The sequence below is a fragment of the Myodes glareolus genome, chromosome 22 (assembly GCF_982192425.1).
Source record: "Myodes glareolus chromosome 22, mMyoGla1.1, whole genome shotgun sequence".
NCBI lineage: Eukaryota > Metazoa > Chordata > Mammalia > Rodentia > Cricetidae > Myodes > Myodes glareolus.
The window spans coordinates 35,654,933-35,678,269 of record NC_142047.1 but is presented as its reverse complement, the minus strand read 5'-3'; the positions used below and the strand labels follow the sequence as shown (position 1 = coordinate 35,678,269).

The 23,337-nt window shown below is 45.6% G+C and overlaps 1 protein-coding gene across 2 annotated transcripts; it reads left to right on the top strand.

Moving 5' to 3' along the window:
- The first annotated feature begins 118 nt into the window (after nt 1-118).
- Nucleotides 119-23,005, top strand: Nutf2 (nuclear transport factor 2). Of its 2 annotated transcripts, none has more exons than XM_087900238.1 (5): nt 119-238; nt 15,958-16,084; nt 18,280-18,351; nt 18,436-18,534; nt 21,415-23,005. In XM_087900238.1, exons 2-5 carry the CDS (start codon nt 15,986-15,988, stop codon nt 21,526-21,528), a joined length of 384 nt encoding a protein of 127 aa, XP_087756364.1. In that variant the 5' UTR covers nt 119-238; nt 15,958-15,985; the 3' UTR covers nt 21,529-23,005. The 2 variants fall into 2 exon arrangements, with proteins under 2 accessions (XP_087756364.1, XP_087756365.1); XM_087900239.1 differs by lacking the exon at nt 119-238 and adding an exon at nt 634-710.
- Nucleotides 23,006-23,337: the final 332 nt, after the last annotated feature.

Sequence of the window (23,337 nt, the reverse complement as noted above, 5' to 3'; positions counted from 1 at the left end):
GCCTCCCTGCCTGACTTAACCTCTCCTCCCGCGCAGCGAGCCGTGGTTGCGCCTCCGCGCTTAGCATTCTGGGAGTGGTAGTATTATTGAAGCCTACTGACGCACATAAGGCGTGTGTCGGGACTACGTTTCCCAGAGGGCAGCGGAACGGGCGAGGGAAGGCAGGGGGGAAGGGACAGTCGGTCGCAGACCGCGCTGGGTTGCCGCTGCCGCTGCCGCCATCGTGCCAGCCCCACGGGTGAGTGTTGGGGCCAGCGCGCCGGGGCGGGGGCTGGGCCGCAGGAGCCGCGTTCTAGGCCGCCGGGAGCTTCTGCTTCGAGGCCCTGGGAGGCCCCTCCCCTCTTCACACCCCCCCCCGGCGGCCCGAAGAGGCGCGGGGCCCGCACCATGTGTCGCGCGCGGCTCCGCCTCCCGCGGATTCTCTGCGGCCGCGACCGGGGAAATGCTGAGAGCCTTACGGACGCCTGTCCGTGCAGCCCTGTGTCCTGGCTGTTGCGCCGGACTGCGTTGTGGCCATATCTTTTTCTCTGGTCCGGATGATCAGGATATAGCTCTCGGGGCCCCGCCCTGTGTGGCCTTCCCTGGCTTGCTCGAATCCTACAACCTCTGCAGGCAGGTTGGCGGGCCGACCCCAGACCCACGTCCCACCACCGGCCGGCGAAGATCCGGGGATGGGCAACGTCACCCAGCTCGCTCCAGAGCCAGCATGGGTAAGGGTTGCCCGCCTGCCGCTGCTGGGGCTTGGGACCATTGCCCGGTTCCAAACCATAGCCCGGCAAGGATGTAGGTGAACGCTTCTCTGCCTGATTGCCTGCTGGGAGTGCACGAACTTAACCTCTACCTCGGTGGAACCTGTGCTGCATTGTCCAGCATGGAGGACAGGGGAGGGAATCTGGGGCGGGAGGGGATGCCTCGTGGGACTTTATCTCTAGTTAGTCTTAGAAAATCTGGACCTTGTGTCTTTGGAGAGGCAGCTCCCGGCTGGTAGGCCCAGCCTGCACACTTCCATCAGAACTCCTAGAGTCGGCATCGTGTAGCCTGGAAGAAAGAGGACTCCTGATGAGGTAGGATATAGTACGTGAGGAAGTGAACTGCAAGCTGGAGGTCCTTTAGCCCAGAGCTGGACAAGAAAAGGTGAAAGGGACCTTCTGGCTAGAACTCTGGTTTGGACAGTATTTTCCTTTTGAAGCTGGTTGCAGACCTGGAGCTGGAAGTCGCTGAATGTCTGGTTTCCCTTCACTTGTGCTGGCGCTGCCTGTGAGAACAGTCGAAAAGCTGGTTGGGCCTTGAGAAATTGCCTTACTAATGGCACCATAGCTCATCACATTGAGTTCTTGGAGAAGAGGTGTATATAACCAGTTACTATTAGGCAGGCTTTGAAGGCACTTCTGTGTGAGCGGTGATGAAGGGGCTAGTGTAGGGAAGCTTCTAGGACATGACTGAAGGCAGCTCTTGTCAGTTTGAACTCTCCAGCCTGTTATGGCTTCTGTGTCACAGTTCTCATAAGGACTAAGAAACCGGTCAGTTCTGCAGATCTGACTTCAGCAAGCAGAGTGCCCAGCCTCTTAGAATGACTGCCTGGACCAGAAGGCAGGAAGCCACTGTCTTCTGCCTGCCTGCTTCTTGAATATATTTCCTCAGATATTGTTTTTCTGGTGTTCACCTGAGAAGTTTTCTCCCGTCCAATTCTCTGCCCAGTCATTCGCCCTAGTTAAAGGCAATAAGCAGAGGTTATTTCCAGACTTTCTGGGAGTGGGTAACTCGGTTCGTAGATTTCTTATTTAATCGCTAGCACCGAAAACGCTGGGTGTGGTGGCACAAGCTTGAAATCCCAGTTCACTTAGCTTGAAAAGAAAGGAGCACGAGGATCAGAAGTTATATCTTCCGCTACAAAGGAAATTCAAGGCCAGCCTGGGATATATGAGACCCTGTCTCAAAAGAAACAAAACAGACTAGCTTGTCTGGGTTTCAGATGGGCTAGGTTATTATGGCTGTAGATCAGTTTGCGTATTCCAAATTTCTGGGTAGCTTGTGATGGAACCTCCATATATATATGCAGTGCTAGGTAGGGTTCAGACCCTAGACATTATAAATGCTAGGCTTTGTGTACTCCAGCACCTTCATGATGGAAAAAACTTCTTTCTAGAGTAAACCATTGTTAGGCATCCTGACCCTGAGAAGCCCTTGATCTTTCTGGGCTTGGAAGGTTGCTGAGGTCTGAGAGATAAAGGAGAACCCTGAGATTCTTCAGAATCTCTCTGTGCCCTCTTCTGCTATGTAGAAAGTCATGGGACCTGGCATAGGACAATTGAGTATAGCTACACAAACAAGTGACAAGATAACTTGTGTGTCTTAGCTAGTAGAATTATTTTTTAATCTTTTTTTTCATTTAGAAGTATATTTTGTGTTTGACTCTGCATGTGCCACAGCTGTGGGTATCAGAGGACAACTTGTAGAAGTCAGTTTTCATTATCATATCGTTAGGTCATTAGGCAGCACAACAGGGACCTTTACCTCTTGGGCTACCTCAGGAGCCCCAGAATTTATTTTGACACAGTATAGCTATGTAATTCAGAGTAGTTCTGAACTTGCTATATAGCCTAGGCTGGCCTTGAATTTACAATCGTCTTGTCTCAGCCTCCAAAACTACTAGGATTATTGATGTACATCGCCACAGTTGGCCTTTTAATATAAACTTTGGTCCATTTCTAGAATCCCACTTCTGTCTGATCCATGTGTTGCTTTGTTCTGCTGCCTCTGCAGTTAGTGCACTGAGATAATGATAAAAATGCAGAATTCCCAAATTTTAGAATTAGGTGTCTCTTATCAAAAAGGTGGCAAATACCTGTAATTCTGGCACTTGTGATACTGAAAGAGTGATCATGCATTTCATACCAACCTGGGATTACAATACCCCCTTCTCAGAAACATGAGGACAACAAAAAACCTTCCCAAAAAGCAGTTCTCAACTGTGGGTCACAACCCATTGGGGGTTGCTAAGATCTTTGGAAAACCCAGATGTTTACATTATGATTCATAACAGTAGCAAAATTACAGTTATGAAGTAGCAATGAAAATGTTGTCGTTGAGGGGTCACCATAACCTGAGGAACCGTATTAAAGCGTCACAGCGTGAGGAAGGTTGAGAAACCACTGTTTTAGTGTAAGAGATCCCCAAGTGGGCAAAAATGCTTGCTGTGCAAGTTTGAGGACCTGAGTTGTTGTTGTTGTTGTTGTTTCATTTGTTTGTTTGTTTGTTTTGTGTGTGGTTTTCGAGACAGTGTTGCTTTGTAGCTTTGGAGCCTGTCCTGGAACTAGTTCTTGTAGCTGGCCTCGAACTCACAGAGATCCGCCTGCCTCTGCCTCCCGGGTGCTGGAATTAAAGGTTTGCACTGCCGCAATCCGGCGAGGACCTGAGTTTAAATCCCTAGCACCTACCCAAGCATTGTCAGAAGCTGACAGTTTTCTGGCGCTTACTGACTGCCAGCCTAGCTAAGTTCAGTGAGACTGACCTGGGCTTCTTGTGATATTTAGGTACAGACCTGAATGAGTGCATGCACACCAACACTGCGCAAAAGACTGACTAATCTTAACACTCTGGAGTATGAGGCAGGAGTGGGGGTTAAGAGTTCAAGGACAAGCCTTGTTGTGGTGGTTCACACCTTTACTTCTAGTACTTGAGAGGAATAGGCAGATGGATCTCTGTGAGTTTGAGGCCAGTCTGGTCTACAGAGTAAGTTCCAGGACAGCCAGAGCTAGACAGAAGAAACCCTGTCTCAAAAATCTAAAAAAAAAGAAAAAGAAAGAAAGAAAGGAAAAAAAAAGAAAAGGAATAAAAAGAACAGTCTGGATTATATAATGAGGCCATATCTCAAAAAAAAAAATCAAGATTCCCTTAGTAAGGTATTAGCATTTAGGTTGACATGATCAAGGCTTGTTTTGTTTTTCTCTGAATATTCAGGTTTTTTTTTCTGAAGACATTCTTTTATCCTTTTTGAATGTCTAACTCTGGGCTGAGGCTCCAGGGACACACGCAAACATGTCTAGAGAAATGGTGCTAGAGAAAGGAGGTGATGGAGTAATATTGGCGTTGTATGCTGAAGGCTTAGCTGGAGAGAACTGTGGGGACTCTAATTCTGTGCAGAAGGGGGAGCCTTTATAGGATTAGAGTGCTGAAGTGGTACCACCTTCTGTCCAATGTCTGGTAAAAACCATAGGAGTCTGCTAGGTTCCCAGGATGCCTGGGAATGTCACCTACATTGTCTGGCCTTCTATTTCCTTGCCTGAAACATGGGTGTGTAACACCTCTTAATTGAGATCCCTTGTGATCAGCTTGATTGAAGTGACGAATCCTTGGAATACTGTCCTGTTCCTCCAGCTTTTGCCTCTGGATTGGCTTGGATTGCATAGGCCTGTGTGCCTTCATGTCCTATTTTAGAGGTAGAGCTGGGGATCAAACTGGGCTTGTGGTAGTCTCTGACCAGCACTCTACCCACTGAACCATTTCAGCGGAAACCGGAACATCTTTTTAGAATGAAAGATTAGAGGAGGCTTCCCCAATGAAGGGTCACCAGAACTAGTCACAGGGATTTTGAGTATGGAGTCAAGAGATGGCCATTGTCAGGATGTTTCAAGGGGGCAGGATCCAATAGGGGTGTCGGAAATAACAGTGCTGGGAGTTGGGTGTAGTTCAGTAGTAGGGTACTTGTGTAGCGGGAATGAGGCCTTGGATTCAGTCCCCAGCTTTTTTGGCAGGCGGGGTACGGAGATAAGAAATGAAAAGACTGTTTTAGACTATATTTCGGTTTATCCTCACTGGGGCCTCCAGCGTGAGAATAGCCTTTTGGAGCCAAGGGAAGTAGAAAAGTATTTTCCAAGGTGGACATTAAAGTTAGGCAGAGGTCTATGGCCAACCACCCTGAACACGTCTGATCTCAGAAGCTAGGCAGGGTCAGACCTGGTTAGTACTTGGATGGGGGACCGCCTGGGAATACCAGGTGCTGTAGACATTAAAAAAAAATTAGGCAGAGGGGGCTGGAGAGATGGCTCAGCAGTTAAGAGCCTAGCTGTTCTTCCTGAGGTCCTGAGTTCACTTCCCAGCAACCACATGGTGGCTCACAACCACCATGTTTTGTTTTGAGATAGGATTTCTCTCTGTAACAGTCCTTCCTGACTGTCCTGGAACTCACTGAAATCTACATGCCTTTGCCTCCCAAGTGCTGGAATTAAAGGCAACTCACACCTTTTTTTTTTTTTTTTTTTTGAGACAGGGTTTCTCTGTAGTTGTCCCGGAACTAGCCCTTGTAGACCAGGCTGGCCTTGAACTCAGAGAGATCTACCTGCCTCTGCCTCCCTGAGTGCTGGTACCACTGCCCGATTTCACAATCATTATAATGGAATCTGATGCCCTCTTCTGGCATGCAGGAGTACATGCAGACAGCACTCATATATAAGATAAATTATGAACCACTTTATATTTTTAAAAGATTTGTTTTAAAAAGGTAGGAAGATCTCTGAGTTCAAGGCCATCCTGGTCTACATAGTGAATTCTAGGACAGCCAGGGTTGTGTAGAAAGATACTGTCAATAAATAAATGAATAAAAATTAATTTCGAAGAAAGTTTTGTTTTTTGTGTATATCTGAATGTATGTATATGTACTACATGTTACAAGTGCAGGAGGTCGGATGAGAAAGTCAGTCAGATCCTGGGAGCTGGAGTAGGGGGTTGTACACCACCATGTGTGGGTCCTGGAAGCTGAACTTGGTGTTGTGCAAGAGTAGAAAGTGCTCTCAAACCACTGAACCATTTCTCTAGCTCTTACTATATTATTTATTTTGTGCACGTTTGCTCAGAAACTTGTGCTCATCATAGTACACAGTGGAGGTCAGGACAACCTGTGTGGATCCTGAGAATTGAGCTCAGGTATTTGCTTTCTCAGCAAAGTGCCCTTATCTGCTGAGCCATCTCAGAGCTATTCCACCCTCTTTTTTATTTTGTGCTACCGGAGATTGAATCCAGGGCCTCATGCTCTGCCACTGAGCTATTTCTCTAGCTTTCTTTTTCAACCTGAGTAAATGATCATCTTTATTTAGTAATTATTAATGTAAAACCTTACCTGTTTTGTCTTGGGGTTTTTTGTTTGTTTGTTTGTTTGTTTTGTTTTGGGAAGGTTTTGTTTATTTGTTTTGAGATAGAGTTTCCCTGTTAACAGCTTTGTAGACCAGGCTGGCCTCGAGCTCACAGAGATCCACCTGTCTCTGCCTCCCAAGTGCTGGGATTAAAGGTGTACTCCACACCTGGCCCTCTACTAACCTTTAGTTCTTATTTGTTTGTTTGGTTTTGTTTGTTTGTTCTTGAGTCAGGGTTTCTCAGTGTAACAGTTCTGACTGTCCTGGAACTCACTTTGTAGACCAGGCAGGCCTCCAAACTCAGAGATCTGCCTGCCTCTGTGTCCTGAGTATTGGGATTCACCACTCCTGTTCTATTTTAACCTTTTATTTTTAAGATGGGTTTCACTAGGTTGTTCTAACTGGGCCTTGAATTCACTCCATAACCTTGAATTTCTGATCCTCTGTCCTTCAGGCCTCTGCTACCAACTCCAACTGAATCTCAGTGTCATAGCAAGGAAAGCCTGCTGCCACTGGAAGGACCTGTCTGGTACCATCATCTCACCTGCAGTGGTTTCTAGGCATGGGGAATGCAAGCTCTTTGTTATCCCTGTGGAAAATCAGCTTTGCGCTACTGAGCACATGCTTAGGCATTTGCTGATTTCAGAAGGGCAGAAAAGGCATGAATTTCTCCTTACTAGCCATGTGCTTCTGCTATTCCACTTTTGGTCTGAACTGTTCTATTCTGGCCATCTTTATGGGTGATCAAGTGCTGCCTGTGCCAGGGACCTTTCGTGGCTTTGAATTTCACCCGAGTTATACCTTGAAGTAAAAACTATACCAGCCTTGTAGGATCAGTTTATTATGAGACTCAAGTCAGACAACACGATAGAGGAGGTGTCCTCTGTATTCTCTGCTCTGCTCAGTCTTGGTATCACAGCAATGCTGTCTGCAGATGTTGGTGACAGACCATGGAAGCAGTTACTGAGGAACCTCATGTCCTACCAGGGGCCCTGATCACAAAGGTCAAGGCCTGAAACTCTGTTCACAAATAGAAGCTAAAAAAAGCCTAGGGCTCCAGAGATACTGTGAAACCATCCAGGAAAGGCAAGTTATTGGGGCAGTAAGTACAGAGGAGAGTGTACAATACAGATCTCAGGATTCAGCTCTTGGACCAGTCGGTTCTGTAGGCCTACAGGCATAGGAAAGGGTCCCAGTGGTGCTAGGGATATTTAGGGTACCATTCTTGGGTCAAGAGTGCCTCCCTTTGTGCAGCCTGCCTGTTGGAGCCTGCTGATTACTCTTTACCACTAGGTTCTGCTTTGGCTAATTTCTCCCTAATTTGCCCACGGTTACTGATGAGCCAGGACCACCAGTTCATAACACAGTGAGAAGAGAAGCAGGCTAGCAGCCAGATCTTCAAGGATGTGGCTGTGTGTCCACTATTCACCATAGCTGCTCCCCAAGGTGACTAGGGCCTTGGGATTGAGAGAGGGGGGGTTGGGGCCACTTGTCACATGTCGCTCAGCTGAATGGATCAAAGGGTTATTCATTTCCTGGCATCTTAGATAGAAGGTATGGGTGAATGAGACGTGGATTCCTGAGCCACTTAATGTTGAGCGGGATTGCCCAAAACTGACAACCCCAGAGAACAGCCAGCCCATACATTAATCCACTTTGTCAAAAAGAGTTATTGAGGGCTTGGCCAGATACCATGGAAATGGGTGATTAAGACTACCCTGGTCAGGAAGAGAGACCACAATATAAACATGATGCACGGACAGGGTAATGAATGCTAAGAAGAGCAATACAGGAGATAAAATGAGTAGACAGACTTTTGGACATGACTTGGCTGATGTACTATGAACTCACAGCAGCGGCTATCTGCATAAGATTGGGTCCCTGACATTTCATCAGAGAGAGGAGAGGGGCTCATAAGACCCTACCCGTCCCTGAGGAACTCCAGTTAATGGTTGCTGAGAGAGGGAGTTATTCGTGGTGTTGACTTTGTAGTTTGCCCTGCTCAAGAAAATAGCCCCTCCTCACTCATGCTTATGCAAGTAACTTTAATTAAATGTAAAGAAGGTTTGGTGGGAGAAGGGGATTTGAGAAGACAATGAGGGAGAGTATGATCAAAGTCATATCTGTATGAAATTGCGAAAGGATAAAGGAAGATGAGGATAGTCAGGGAAGGTATCAGAGAAGAGGTGACATTTGAATTGACACATGACAGGGAGCCAGGTGTCTAGTTGCAAGAATGGTCCAGGTATAAGAAGCAGTGTGACAGAACTGGTGCGTTACCAGCATTAAGCCTAGTGTTGGAAAGAGAGAACCAAGTCCTGCAAGTTTTCCTCTGACCTCTACACGTTTCGGCTCTCACACACACACACCCCTAAATTAAATGCAATCAAAGAAACAGTGACTACAAAGTTCTCAGGTGTGAATGGGCGCAGTCTGTACAGAAACTAGCAAAATGCCCAGCATGGTTGCTAAAGAGGGTAGAGGGTAGGTGGCAAAGTCAAGATTAGACAACCAGGAGGGCCAAGTGACCTAGGGCCTTGAAGAAAAAGTAGTGGTGAGGCTTTGCTCCAGATACCATGGAAGTCATTGTAAGGCTGTAGAACGTGAGTTATACACTGTAGATTTTTATATCATCATGAGACTATAGGAAGGCTTACTTTTTAAATAGATTTATTTTTATTTATTTGTATAAGTGTTTTGCCTACATGTATATATGGGTACCTGGTGCCTTAGGAGGTGACGAGTTTCCATGTGGGTGCTGGGAATTGAACCCATATCCTTTGCAATAAGTGCTTTATTTATCTATCTATTTTTGGTTTTTTGAGACAGGGTTTCTCTGTGGAGCCTATCCTGGAACTAGCTCTGTAGACCCGGCTGGTGGCCTCAAACTCTCAGAGATGAGCCCGCCTCTTCCTCCCAAGTGCTGGGACTAAAGGCGTGCACTACCATGCCTGACCAACAAGTGCTCTTAACCCGAGTCAACTCCAGCCCAAAGGCAAATTTTTATGGTTTATTTGTAGCAGGGTTTTCTGTAGCCTTGACTCCCTATGGCCATATATGGCCTTAAACTCCTGATCCTTTTGTCTCCAACTCCCAGGTGGTGGGATTACAGGTATGTACTACCACATCTAGCTAGAAGGGCGGATTTTTCCCCCTGCTGGACTGTGCTGTCTTGGGTTGCTGCTCACCTCTCCCTTTCCTCCAAAGGGCTTAACCAAGATCTGATGCTAGCTAGTCCTGTTTAAAGAGCTCTTCTCAGTGCAGGTGAGAATGCTCAGTAAGAGTGCTTACCCAAACACCCTAACAACCTGGGTCCCATCCTCCAGCCCCCTTGGAAGGAGGGAACCGACTCCTCAAAGTAAACCTCTGACTCCACAGTGCTTACCTGCACTTACATCCCATATAAACACAATAAATAATGAGTGATTTTTATGAATGAATCCTTTTTAGGCTTTTTGCTTCAAGGTTCTATGTTTGGGGCCTGGTAAGCAGAAGGAATAAGGGGCACTCAGTTCTAAGTTTCTATTGCAAGCTCAATTTAGTGTTCTCCACTGGACCTAAGTGATGAGTTTTCAGATATGAGATCATCTGTCTGTGGAATTAGTGATTTGTTTTGTTTTTTCAAGACAGGGTTTCTCTATACTGTAACTGCCCTAGCTGTCCTGAAACTTGCTCTGTAGACCAGCCTGGCTTCAAACTCCTGGAGATCCACCTGCCTCTGCCTCCTGAGTGCTGGGATTAAAGGCATGCGCCACCTCCACCTTGCCTTCTTTATTTTTCTTGTGCCCTATACCAGTCCCAGGTCCAGCTTGGCCAGCATCTGTCCAGCTCTCCTTTGTTGAAACAGTAGAAACTGGTACTGATTTGTGATTTTGGGGTGTGTGTAGGGGGCGGTGCTGGGGGATCAGATCCTGGTCACACGAAGTGCTCTACAACTGAACTACATCCCCAACCTTTTATTTTATTTCACATTTTTTGGAGGGACATGTACTAATGCGTACAGAAGTCAGAGAATAACTTATAGATGTCTGTCCGCCTCTTCTGCCATGTAGATTCCAGGGATTGAAATCAACAAGTTTGGTAGTAAATGCTTTTACCTATGAACTGTCTTGTCAGGTCTCTGACCCTTTTTATGTGGATGAGTATTTTACTTGCATTTACGTACATGCTTGTTGTCCACAGAGAACAGAAGAGGATTTTGGGTCCTGTGGAAGTGGTGTTAGAGGTGGTTGTGAACCATTGTGTGAGTGCTTGGACTGAACCCAGGACTTCTGTTAGGGCAACAAGTACTCTTAACTGTTAAACTGTCTTTGCAGTCTCCTGGTAACTTTGGGGAGGGGCATAAGACATCACTTTAGCCTAGACTTGCCTAGAACTCACGTAGTCTTCATCTCTAAGCCTCCTAAATGCTGAGCTTACAGGCATGAACTGCTATATAAGTCCGAAGTCTGTCTTCAGCCCTTGGTGTGAAAATCTCCAAAAGAGGCCTGCCTTGCCCCTCAGAGATTGAGGCTTAGAGTTCTAGGACCTCATGCCTAGAGGCTACTGTTTCACAGATGAGATCTGTTAATTTTTATCTCTAAGAGGACTCAGGTTGTCATTGGAAACCTGACTCTGGAGTCCACTAAACCTGGGCAGTTGAATTCTACTGCCTACCAGCTGCTGAGTTGATGACCTCACTGCATCTTGTTTTGTCCATTTCTGACATGCGTATTGATGGACTGGGTTGGTGGTGCATATAAGACATTTCTCTCTTGGCTTGATCTGTTTGTTTTTGAGAGAGGGATCAACCTCTCATGTGTTGGTCACAGATTTTGTCTTGGAGACACTTGACTTTTAAAAATAAAGATTTTTTTCTTTTGCCTAGTGAGACCTTTTTAGGTCAACACTTATGGTTAGATGATCTGAAACAGGGTTTCTCTTTGTAGCCAAGGCTGTCCTGGAACTCACTCTGTAGACCGGGCTGGCCTTGACTCAGAGATGCACCACCACTGCCCTGTTTTGATGATTGGAATCTTGGGGGGTCTGAACAAACTGAAATTATTCACAAGATTTGTCCATTTCTACTTTTGTGCATACTTGGCAGAGAGTTACAGCTTTGTGATTCTCAGAGGATCTTTGCACTACTACATACCTAAGGGTCCAGAAAGACTGACCTTGAGGAGCTTGGCCTTAGTCTGTGGGCTGGTGGGCGAAGCCGGAGATGGTGTGGTTCCCAGTGTCTCACGAGAGCCCTAGAATCCACAGGATGAGAACGTTAGTACTCGGGCATCTGTATGGCTTGCCCTTGGGGCTCTGGCAGGATACCTGTGCTGCTGCAGCCACTAAGAGCTCCTGTGTGGATTCACTAAGTCCCTTTTAAAAGGGCCTTGTCCACCTTCTCCCTCCCTCCTCCCCCCCTCTTTTTCTCTCTCTTTCCCCCTCTCCCCTTTTCCCATTTCCTTTCCCCCAATTAAAAAAAACCCTCCAAGTGAGCCCTGTCCTGTGGTGTTTCTCTGTCGTGCTGTTTTTTAAATTACAACATTGGTTCACTATCAGAACCCTAAGGGCAGGCCATACGACGCTTGAATACTAACAAGGATAGTTGTCAATGTCGTATGAGACTGCATCTCTGAGTCTGATTTTCAGACTTTTGCTTTCACAATAAACAAAATAAACAAACTTTGCTTTCACAAAGAACAAGCTCAGAGCTTTCTGGCTATTCCAAGGAAGCAGTTAGCCCTGTCTGGACACCTCCCACAGGGGAGTTGTGGAGGGAGAGGGCCTCTACATTCTGCTTTTTGCGTTTGGAAGTGCTGTTTTTAAACTGAGTTGAAAACTTTGTGGGAGGTTTTGAGTAAACTATTAAATCTGTGGTTTGTATGTCTCTACATCTGTACTGGGAAATATTTGTGTGGAAATGGCACCGTGACTAGGTGTGGTGGGCACACCTGTAATCCCAGCACTCTTGAGTTCAAGGCCAGCCTGGTCTCCAAAGCAGTTCCAGGACTGCCAGGACTGTTATACAAAGAAACCCTGAATCGAAACAAAACAAAAACAAACAAACAAACAAAAAACAGGGAAAGCCCACGTGGGAGTAATAGTGCCTCAAGGCAGAGAAACAGAGCTGGGTCAACATTTGGTGTTGACAAACTAATGGGGTTTGGCCAGTAACTTGGGGAAAGAATAAGAATTGACCAAGCAAGTGATTATATCCTGTATAGGGATTCACTTTTGCAAAAATGCTGGTGAGCAAGCTCTTTACCTTGTGTGTGTGTGTGTGTGTGTGTGTGTGTGCGCGCGCGTGCGCGCGCGCGCGCGCATGCGCCTGTGGTGCTAGATCCAGATAAGAGTGGGTGGCTGGAAAGGGGTGGTATGATGACCCCCAGCAGAGCTTGGAGAGTTTTATATTTGTTTGTCTTACCCTTTTTGTTATTGTTTTGTTTTTTATTGTTGTTTGCTTTTGGGACTGGGTCTAATGTAACTCTGGGTGTCTTAGAACTTACTTCGTAGACCAGTCTACTTCCAAACCCTGTCGATCTCTGCCTCCTGAGAGCTGAAATTAAAGATGTGTTTCTTGCTCTTTTTAAATATATTTTATTTGTATGGGTATTTTTTTTCTGCATGAATATCTGCACCACATTCGAGCCTACTACCCTTGAGTTGCAGAGGTTGTGGGCCTTCGTGTGGATTCTGGGAATTGAACCCAGGTCCTCTAGAAGAGCAGCCAACGTTTTTAGTCCCCCCCCCCTTTTTCTTTGAAACTAACTCTTACTTTGTAGCCCAGGCTATTATCACTGTTATTACTGAGGTGACCTTGATTTTCCAACAATCTTTTCACCTCAGCATCCCGAAAACTTGGGTTTTAGGTGTATATCACACCTAGCAGTTTGTCTTGTATGGTTTTGGTTTTTTGTTTATATGTCTGTGTGGCCAGAAGAGGGTATCATTAGATCATTTGGAGGGAGTTAGAAGCAGCTGTGAGCTGAACTCTGGTCCTCTGAAAGAGCGGGAAGGACTACTGACCTCGGAGGCTCTCCAGTCCCTCTCTTTGTTGTTTTTGTTTTAGTTTGTTTGGTTGAGACAAGGTCTCACTATGTAGCTCTGACTGGCCTGTAAGTCACTGTCCAGACCATGTTGACCTAGATCTCAGCTGAGATCCTCCTGCCTCTGCCTCCAGGTGCTGGAATTAAAGACCTGCATCACACCACACCCGGATCCTATTTTTGAATAAGTTTCAAATAAGTTTTATCTGGTGGCCTGAAACTCACAACAGTCCTATTGTGCTTACCATGTGCTGGAATTACAGGTGTGCTCCAGGTACCTGGCTGCTTATTTTAAGATGTGTCTTGCTATGTAGCTCTGGCCTGCCTGTAACTCATTATTCTCTCCTTTAAAACTGCCTGAGTGCTGGGACTGGGGAAATGCAATGCCATACTGGGTTTAGGATTTGGTTTTAACCCAAAGGCAGCAGTGTTGAAGGAAACATGTTCAGTCATGCAAAACCATGTCAGCCTTGATATCTGAATGAGCTTTAGGCAAGCCCTTCTAAATTGTTCAACTTAACCTAGGTTTACTATCTGTAGAGCAAGATGGCAATGTTTGGGTACGTGGAAATAAATGCATGAAGGTTGAGCAGGCTTAGAGTAAGGTTGGTGTTGGCTCTTGGAGCTGCTTTTGGTCTCCTTAAACAAAGATCTTTATGCAGCCTTTTTTGGGGGGGATTTTCTTTTTGTTGTTTTATTTTTGAAACAAGGTCTCAAATCCAGACTGACCTCAAACTCCCTGTGTACCCAAGGGACTGACACCTTGAGCTTTTGACCCTCCTGCCTCTATTCTGTCTCAAAACAAGCAAAAACAAGACAAAATCCTACCTAACTGGATATAGTAGTACATGCCTTTAATCCTAGCACTAAGGAGGAAATGTCAGATGGATAATAGTCCATCCTGGTCGATGTAGCATAGTGAGAGATTCGTAGGATAAATAGAACAGTACTACTGAAAGAAAAAACACCTCCTTCTCATGCAGGCCCTTACCATGTGCCAGCACTTTGCTTGGTTCTGGTTTGATTTCCAACCTTACTCTCTCTTGCTTCCATCTTTGACTTCCTAGTCGTGTCCGTTGTCGCGCCCCCCACCCCCACCCCCCCGGTCTGTTTTGGTGGTGCTTTCTTCAGCTTGGCATGTTTTTTTCTAGGACTCCCCTGAGAACTGCCCAGCCTTGATGTGGTCTGAGGGCAGAAGGAAGAGTAACCCTCATTATTTCTGCAGCTTTTTTGAGAGCTCTGGGCAGCGTCTCTTTCTTGGAGTTTTTGTGGCGTTGGGACATGTTGAGTGAATACTAAGGTAGAAGGGGCAGAGATGTGAGGGCAGGAAAATGTGGAAATTTGGGAACGTGACCAGGATTGCATGTGAAACTAGTAGTAGGTCCTGTGCTTCCATTTATTGATTTGTTTATTGGCACAAATGTGAACTGGGACACAGCTGTGTTCCTGTGTATAGGCGTGGCTGAATCCAGGCTTTCTCCTATGGTTTGTTTTAGACTTTCCTGGACATTTTTTAGTCATCTGAGCATAGAGTTTCTATTTTTAGTGCAACTACCTCCTAGGGAACTTAAAATAAAACTGGCTTCATTTCCTGGCCCTTCATTGGCTAGAGGATCCGTCATAAGCTAGAGGATTGGATTTATTTCTATTTCTCTACTCTGTCCCTTCCTGCTAGCTCCTCTGGCCTCGGCTGAGTTCATAGTGATGGTAGTAAACTTAGTATTTACCGTGTCAGACAATCACTTTACTAAATCTCATTGGCAAAGAAGCTACATAACCATCAGTATGTCCAGGGTTAACATCTTAATTTTGCAGAGGAGGCTGTGGAAGCCCTAGAAGCAGTGACTTGGATTAGCTCCTACCGCAGCTAATGGTTTTCTGCTGGGCTGGAATTTTCTTACTGTTTTGTCTCAAACATATTATCAGGACAGAGGATGTGCTCCTCTGCAGTCAGATCCGTGCAGAACAAGCAATACCTGGGTGTATAGGGCCCATAGGAAGTGCAGGCTGCCCTTTTCTTGGAGGGCTTGCTTTGACAAAGCCCTGGGATACATCGGTCCCCTTCAGGAAGGACAGTTGGTGAGGCGGGCTGATGTGCGGAGGTGCTCCTTCCCACTCACAGCCTCCGTCTAGTTCCTTTCTCTTCCTTCTGACAGTTCTGGAGTGAGTGGAGGATGTCGTTGTCACCGAAGCAGAATCACCTGCCTCAGAGTTGTAAGGTGGTTGGCTCCTTAGGACTTCCTGTGGTCAAGAGTGGGGTCTTTAGAGGCTATGTGTGTCATTCGTTCCCCTTCTCCCCCCACCGCCTCCCATTGCCAGCACATCCCCGAGACAGTGTTGGAAGATTGAAGGCTAAAATAGAAACAGTCTACACAGATACATCAGTAGTTTCTGGTCTGATCAGTGGGTAGAATGACAGTAACTGACCTTAGAGGTTATTGAGAGGATTAAAAGAAAATATGGAGCTGGGACCAGTGTTTAGTTCCTTCTCCCTTACTGGGCATTATAGGACTATTTATATTCCTTTGCCCCAGTTACAGCACCCATCTCGTATAATTGGCATCTCTCTATCATCAACCTGGAGCTACTTAGAAGATGGGCTAAACGTGGTTCCTACCACTGGTTGGGATTGGTAAGGTCTCCTGTGAGATCCCCAGGGCTTTGTCATATACCCTGAAAGAACAGGTATCAACAGAGGATTTACCTGCATGAGGAGATTAGGAAGACAAAGGTCAGTGGCTGGCTACTTCATGCTTCTGTGATGCTAACTCTTCTGCCTTTCTTTGTCTTGCTGCTCTTTGCAGGTCTTGGTGAGGTGGGTGACTCTCCAGGATGGGAGACAAGCCAATTTGGGAGCAGATTGGATCCAGCTTTATTCAGCATTACTACCAATTATTTGATAACGACAGAACCCAACTAGGCGCAATTTACGTAAGTCTCCAACGTGAGAGCCAGAATAGGACCCTAGGAAATTAATTTTTGAATATCAGAGTGGGGATTGCCATTCCATGTAGTTCTCACCTCATCAGGGCACATAGTCCTAGAGTACCTCTCTTCCAGAGGAAGTAGCAGCAGTCAGAGACTGGGACTCATTTTCCTCTGGAGGTAGCAACCATCATCATTTGCAATGCAAAGGTGGCTTCTGGAGGTCCCATGTGTAGCTTCATTTGAGACCAGAACACCTGAGTGCTCATGGGGATCGAGTAATTAACCCAAGGAATCTTCTAGGCAGGCAGATTACTTGATGGGTGTTTTTGTTTGTTTTGTTTGGATTTTTGAGACGGTTTCTCTGTGTAGTTCTGACTGTCCTAGAACTAGCTCTGTAAGACCAGGTTGGCTCTGAACTCACAGAGATCTGCCTGCCTCTGCCTCCCAGTGCTGGGATTCAAAGCGTGCTTCACCACTGCCCAGCACTTGATGTTTTAAGAATACTAATGCTGGGCAGTGCCTCCTAGCACCTGGAAGGCAGAGACAGGTGGCTCTGTGTGAGTTTGAGTAGAGCCTGGTCTATAGAGTGAGTTCCAGGACAGTCTCTAAAGCTACAGAGAAACCCTGTCTCAAAAGAAAAAAAAAAGAAAGAAAAAGAAAGAAAGAAAGAGAATACTCATTTACTCATTCTTTCTAGACTCCTGATGTTCACATAAGGGTATTTTGTCAGGCCAGCTAATGTGTCTACTCAGGATAACAATGACAGGAAGAGCCTTAGAGCCTGGTTGGGCTATCAGTATCTCTTCCACAGTGTCAGGTTTCATTCAGAAATTTTCGAGAAAAGAAAGACATCTTAGCATTTGAGAGACCAAATTCATCACAGATGACATAAATTGTCTTTATGAGTTAGAGGGATTGAGCCCAGGTCCCCGTGCATGGAAGGTAGGAGCTCTACCACTGTTCACCCAGTCAGTTCCCCTTATCCTCTCTTCCTTTGGACATAGGAATCTCACTGTTTTGCTCAGGCTGGCCTCAGACCCAGATTCCTCTGCCTCAGCCTTCTAAAGGACTGTGGTTACAGGTCATTGTAAAATAAAGCAAATTTGATAATCACTCAAATGTTTCCCTTCTGAAGAGTGAGGAAACTACAATTCACAAAAATAAGCAACTTAAAGCTTGCCTGTCACAGTTGGAAGTAGCAAAATTTCCCACCTCCACCCCCAGTGTGATACCTTACTATGTAGCTTTGGCTAGCCTCAAATACTCCATCATCCTGCCACAACCTCTTAAGACTAAAATTATCTGTCATTGGCTGAGCATGGTAGCATGACCCTTTAATCCCAGCACTTGGGAGACGGGCAGAAGGATCTAGGCCAACCAGGGCTACACAGTGAGACTGGTTTAGAAAGTTGGGGAGGGTGTGTGTGTTAATAAGGACATTTTGATAATCTTTTTGTTTTGTTTTTTATAGTCAAGGTTTACCTGTGTAATTCTTACTGTCCTGAAATTCTCTCTGTAGACCAGGCTGGCCTAGAACTCAGAGATCCTCTTGCCTCTGCCTCCTAAATGCTAGGATTAAAGGTTTGCACCACTACCACCTGGCTGATAATCTTTTAGAGTGAAACAATGGTATATAATTAGAAAGTTTGCTGGGCATTGTAGCATAAACCTCTAATCACAGCATTGGAAATCTGAGGTAAACGGATCTTTTGAGTTTGAGGTCAGCTAGGGCTACAAAGTGAGACTCTGCCTCAAAAAATAATGAAATAAAAAAAATACCCGTATATACATGAAAAATTTAGAAATTAAAAACAAAACATACACGTAAAAAAAATAATGAAATAAAAAGAAATAAAGAATTTCTTTTGTTTTTTGGTACAGGGTTTCTCTGTATCCCTGGCTGTCCTGGAACTCACTCTGTAGACCAGGCTGGCCTTGAAGTCAGAGATCCACCTACCTCTGCCTCCCAAGTGCTAGGACCACCGGTGACCTTGCAGAAATAAAGAACTTCTAATTTAGAAATTATTACTAGTATAAATTTGGGATTCACCCTTAATTTTTCTCTTGTTTCCAGACAAGTAAACAGGTATAGACTCATTTCCTCAAGCAAGACCCTTTTGAGGACTTTTTTTTTCTTGTTTCTTTTAAGGCCTTGGAGTGCTGAGGCCCTGACTCTATATTTGCTATGCACTTTTCAGATTGATGCATCATGCCTTACGTGGGAAGGACAGCAGTTCCAGGGGAAAGCTGCCATTGTGGAGAAGTTGTCTGTAAGTAAAGCCCAGAACTGGGAAGCAGGTAGTTTATCTCATGCTCTTCTGACCTCAGCCTGCCTCCCATTCTTTGTCTTGCAGAGCCTTCCTTTCCAGAAAATCCAGCATAGTATCACGGCGCAGGACCATCAGCCTACACCAGATAGCTGTATCATCAGTATGGTTGTAGGCCAGCTCAAGGTAGTACTGCCACTGTGTTTGAGGGCAGTCGTGGGTAGGCAAAGCAGGGCCCTGGGCTACTGCCTTCCCTGTGAATATGAGGGTGTGGTGTGTTTATTGAGGGACATCCAGAGTGACTATCAAAACAAAAGCCAAAGTAACTGCCTAGGCGTGTCTTTTTATTTTCTTTTTTGGCTTTTTGAGATAGGGTTTTAATGTGGGAGTCCCCTCTATGCTGTGAATACCATTGATAAATAAAGAAGTTGCCTTGGCCTGTTGATAGGGCAGAACTTAGGTAGGCGGGGAAAACTAAACTGAATGCTGCCAGAAAGAAGGCAGAGTCAGAGAGAAGCCACATAGTCAGACAGACACAGAACTTTACCCGGTGAGTCACAGACATGTGGCGATATACAGATTACTAGAAATAAGTCAAATTAATATGTAAGAGTTAGCCAGTAAGAAGCTAGAACTAATGGGCCAAGCAATGATTTAACCAATATAGTTTCTGTGTGATTATTTTGGGCTGAGCAGTCAGGCCAACAAGCGGCCTCTAACAACGGGGTTTCTAGTGAGCCTAACCTTTAATGGCTTAGCTGTCTCTCCAGCCCGAGATAGGGTTTCTTTGAGTAGTCCTAGAACTAACTCACTCTGTAGACCAGTCTGGCCTCAAACTCAGAGATCCCACCAACTCATAGATCTGCTTTAGCCTCCCCAGAGCCAGCGTTACTGCTGTGAGCCACCACATGAAGAGGTCATGTTTTTCTTCCTCCCACATCCCACCCCTCCTCACCTGAATGCTTCCCTTATTTTTTAATGAATAAAAAATATTTTTTGAGATGGTTTCATGTAGCCCAAGGTGATCTCATTTTCTCTGTGTAGCTAGGATCATCTTGAACTTTAATCTTCCTGCCTCTACTCCTCAAGAACTCCAATTAGAGGTGTGTGCCAACCCATGTGGCTTTTTATTTTGAGTCAGGGTCTCACTATATTCCAGCCTTATCTCAACATTTTGATCCTAGAATGCTGGGATTACATGCATGAGTTATCAGATATTTTTGGGTTTTTTGTTTGGTTTTGGAACTAGCTCTTGTAACCCAGGCTGTCCTCGAACTCACAGAGATCTGCCTGCCTCTGCCTCCCCAGTGCTGGGATTAAAGGCATGTGTCACCACTGCCTGGCGACATTTTTTTAAAAGATTTATTTATTTATTATGTATTCAGTGTTCTGTCTGCTTGTATGCCTACAGACCTGAAGAGGGCACCAGACAGATCTCATTACAGATGGTTGTGAGCCACCATGTGGTTGCTGGGAATTGAACTCAGGACTTCTGAAAGAACAGTGATCTTAACCTCTGAGCCATCTCACCAGCCCTGACATTTTTTTATTTTAAGGTGTATGTTACTGTGCCTGGCTCCTTTTCCCCTTATCCTTATCGACACCCTTACTGTCATCCTCTTAGTCAGGTAGTGTTTTGAAGGCTGGACAAATTGGCTGACCCCTTGGCCAGATCTCAGCTTTCTGGGAATATGTTGTGGTGGGTCTCTGTGTACGCCCACGTCTCCCCTCGACTAGATGAATAGTGCTTCCTGCATCCAGTACGGGTGTGGAAGGGGAGTGTTTGGGTCCAGTATGTATGTGGAAAGAGTGTCCTGAGCCTCTGTATTGTACCTAGAGGGAATACCTACAAGTCCGGCCTTACTCTTCTGCCAGTTTCTTTTGCCTTTTCTGAGTGCCCTGCTCAGAACCAGCAAGTCAATAGGCCCTTAGAGTTGAGGAGGTATTTCCAAGGAGCCCATTGTCCCGTTCTTAGACTGAGGTCATAATTCTTCCTGGTGTTTCTTTCCAACCTGGAGCCTCAAGTGAACAGTTTGCCTACTTGTTGGCTGTATTTCTTAGAAAAAGAAGTGATGCTGAGGACTGCCTGTTAACTAGGCTTTCTCCTTGTTTTCTGAGTTATGGTTAGAGGTTTTGGGCCTGCATTAGTACTGTTGCCATACAATGCTGGTCATTTCCCATCTTACCCCACCCCTTATAAAACTGTGATCCTAATGTGAACTTTGTGTGTGTGTTATTTTACTTATCTGGGTTTTGAGGGGGGGGCTTATTTGATTGTTTGATTCTTTGTTTGTTTTGAATAGTCTTTGTCATACGCACTGGCAGACATGTCCCACCATGCCCAATGTGAAACCAATTTTGAACCTTAAATCATTTTACCAGACAATCAGTTTTAGCGGTAATTTCTCCTGATTAGACTAATTGGCTTTATTGACTAAGATTGCTTATGGTTTTTTGATACTATAAATTAAATAGTAAGTACTACAAGATTCTTTTATATATATTATTATTATTTATTATGTGTACGATATTCTGTCTGTGTGTATGTCTTCAGGCCAGAAGAGGGCACCAGACCTCATTACAGATGGTTGTGAGCCACCATGTGGTTGCCGGGAATTGAACTCAGGACCTTTGGAAGAGCAGGCAATGCTCTTAACCACTGAACCATCTCTCCAGCCCCTACAAGATTCTTTAAATTATTTTTTGATAACATCTACCCAGAGACAGTGTTGAGTTCAGAGACAGACAGGTCCTCTGCTCTGAGCAGTGCACGTTCACACATACCTATGCTGTACTGGAATTCAGATTTAAGACAATAAGTGCCTAGCTGGGCGGTGGTGGAGCAGGCCTTCAATCCCAGCATTCAGGAGGCAGAGGCAGGTGGATCTTTGTGAGAGTGAGTTCCAGGACTGCCAGAGCTACACAGAGAAACCGTCTCAAAAAAAAAAAAAAAAAAAAAAAGACAGTAAGTGCCTGAAGTATGTGTTCTCTACCTTGTTCTACCACTGAACATCCTTCCTGCTCCTTGGCCCTATTACTGAATCCTTTCTTTTCTCATTCATACAGGCCGATGAAGATCCCATCATGGGTTTCCACCAGATGTTTCTATTAAAGAACATCAATGACGCTTGGGTTTGCACCAATGACATGTTCAGGCTTGCCCTGCACAACTTCGGCTGACCTCCTGGCCAGACGCTCACGCTGTTTCCTCCTCCCTCCTCTTCCCAATACTATCTCACTCCTCCAGATGCTCCAAATATCATACACAAATGAGCAGGGCCGAGGTGGGAGTGGGTGCAGTGCGCTTCTTTTACCACGGTGTTGTGCATGATGTTTGGATGCTAGACTAGTTGCATCTGACAGGAGACGTTTGTGTTGTACCAGCGCATGCCTTGGAAAGACTTAAGTAATGCAAAAGATTGTCGGTTTTTGTTTTATTTCGTTTTTTAATCTACTGACAAGTTGCTCTAGTAACCCAAAGAAGTGAAGGAGAAAGCAGCTGCCTCACCACCCAGATATTGATTTGTTCAGATGTTTCAATGCCTCATGATACAATAAAACCACAAAAGTTTTCTTAACAGTTTAAATTGTTTTAATTAGTTAAATAGTTGGCTGGGCATCAACAGTTCTGGCCACTTGTCCCTCATGCCGCCCTCCCATCTCTGCCTCACCGTAACAGTACCTGCTGCCAGGAGCAAATTGACTGAGGTTCGCAGTCCAACTAAATTTCTCTCAAGCCTGCTAGAGCTGCGTTCTCAGCCCACTTGGGCTTTGGAAAGCAGGAAGAGCTGGAAGCAGGTCTGACCTGAAGCTTCTCGTGTACTGAAGTCTCTTGAGTTGGTTCTGTCTGACATCTCCTGTGGCCTCTGCTCTGCGTAGGTTCGGGTGTAGAGCAGGGTAGGTGATTCTCCTTGAGCAGCTAGAGAGGCCTTGATAAATATGGTTTTCCATGTTTAGACTCTGGGTGGAAGTCCCAGGAGGAGGGACCTGCTTTATCCCCAAAAAGGTCAGAATCAGATTCTAGAGTGCCCACATTCCCCATGCAAAACAAGAGAAGCTGTACTACCTGCTTGGGATATTAGCCAGGCCCCACTGAATTGGAGCATAAATTCCACATTATGGAAGAAATCAGTATAAAAGAGTCATGTTCTAGTTCTGCAGGGCATTTACACACCGTCTTCTTACCTTCCACACACCTGAGCTCTTCAAATCCCAGGGAGTCTGAACAGGGCAGTTTCTGCCCTGCTCCTTTGTTTGGGCACAGGTCTTGCCCAGTACAAAAGTGGGTATCATCCTGGATACCTCTGGATAGTATAAAGCTGGTATCAAGATAGCAACTGCTGGCTAGAACCAAGCCTAGGATTGGTTGGGCACACCTGAAAACTTCCCCTTCTTGCCCCACTCCCATCCTGTACTGGGTGGTGGGGAGTAAATTTCCTCATACTCCACAGGTTGCCTGGTTACACCAGCATAGTCCTGGACAGCACACAGGAGGTATCAGTGGGACTGATCTCTTAGCTGCTGTGTATTGGGGGAAGTAGGGGTCGGGGAGAGGTAGATACCGGCTGCCTCTTAATCCACCCTGTATAAAATCTGCAATACAGCTTCTTCCATGTACCTGTGCCTGAAATGTCTGCAATAAAGAGGTGTTTGTAAACTATGGTCTCTTTATTTCTAATTTGAAGTTGCCACGTGGTTTAAGGGGATGACAGTAGGGTTTTTTTGTTTGTGGGTTTTGGGGGTTTGTGTGTGTGTGTGTGTGTGTGTGTGTGTGTGTGTGTGGTTATAACCATCTTCCTGGGCCTAATGACCTCGCAAGTGTCTTCTAGGTCTTGTTTACTCCTAAGGAGGAACAGATTTCTACCAGTTTACCTTTTTAAAGGTCTGAAAAGTCAGTACCTGGATGCTAGAGTTAGTTCTGAGTTCATCAGAATGAGCCAGGGCCTGGGTTGGATCTCCTGAGATAGCAGGGCTTTAAGCAACCCAGTG

What these genes read in the sequence shown, in the direction of transcription:
- Nutf2 (XM_087900238.1), top strand. Translation starts at nt 15,986, where the DNA reads ATGGGAGACAAGCCAATTTGGGAGCAGATTGGATCCAGCTTTATTCAG. An exon ending in CCCAACTAGGCGCAATTTAC is followed by an intron (nt 16,085 to 18,279) that starts GTAAGTCTCCAA and finishes TGCACTTTTCAG; the next exon opens with ATTGATGCATCATGCCTTAC. An exon ending in CCATTGTGGAGAAGTTGTCT is followed by an intron (nt 18,352 to 18,435) that starts GTAAGTAAAGCC and finishes TTTGTCTTGCAG; the next exon opens with AGCCTTCCTTTCCAGAAAAT.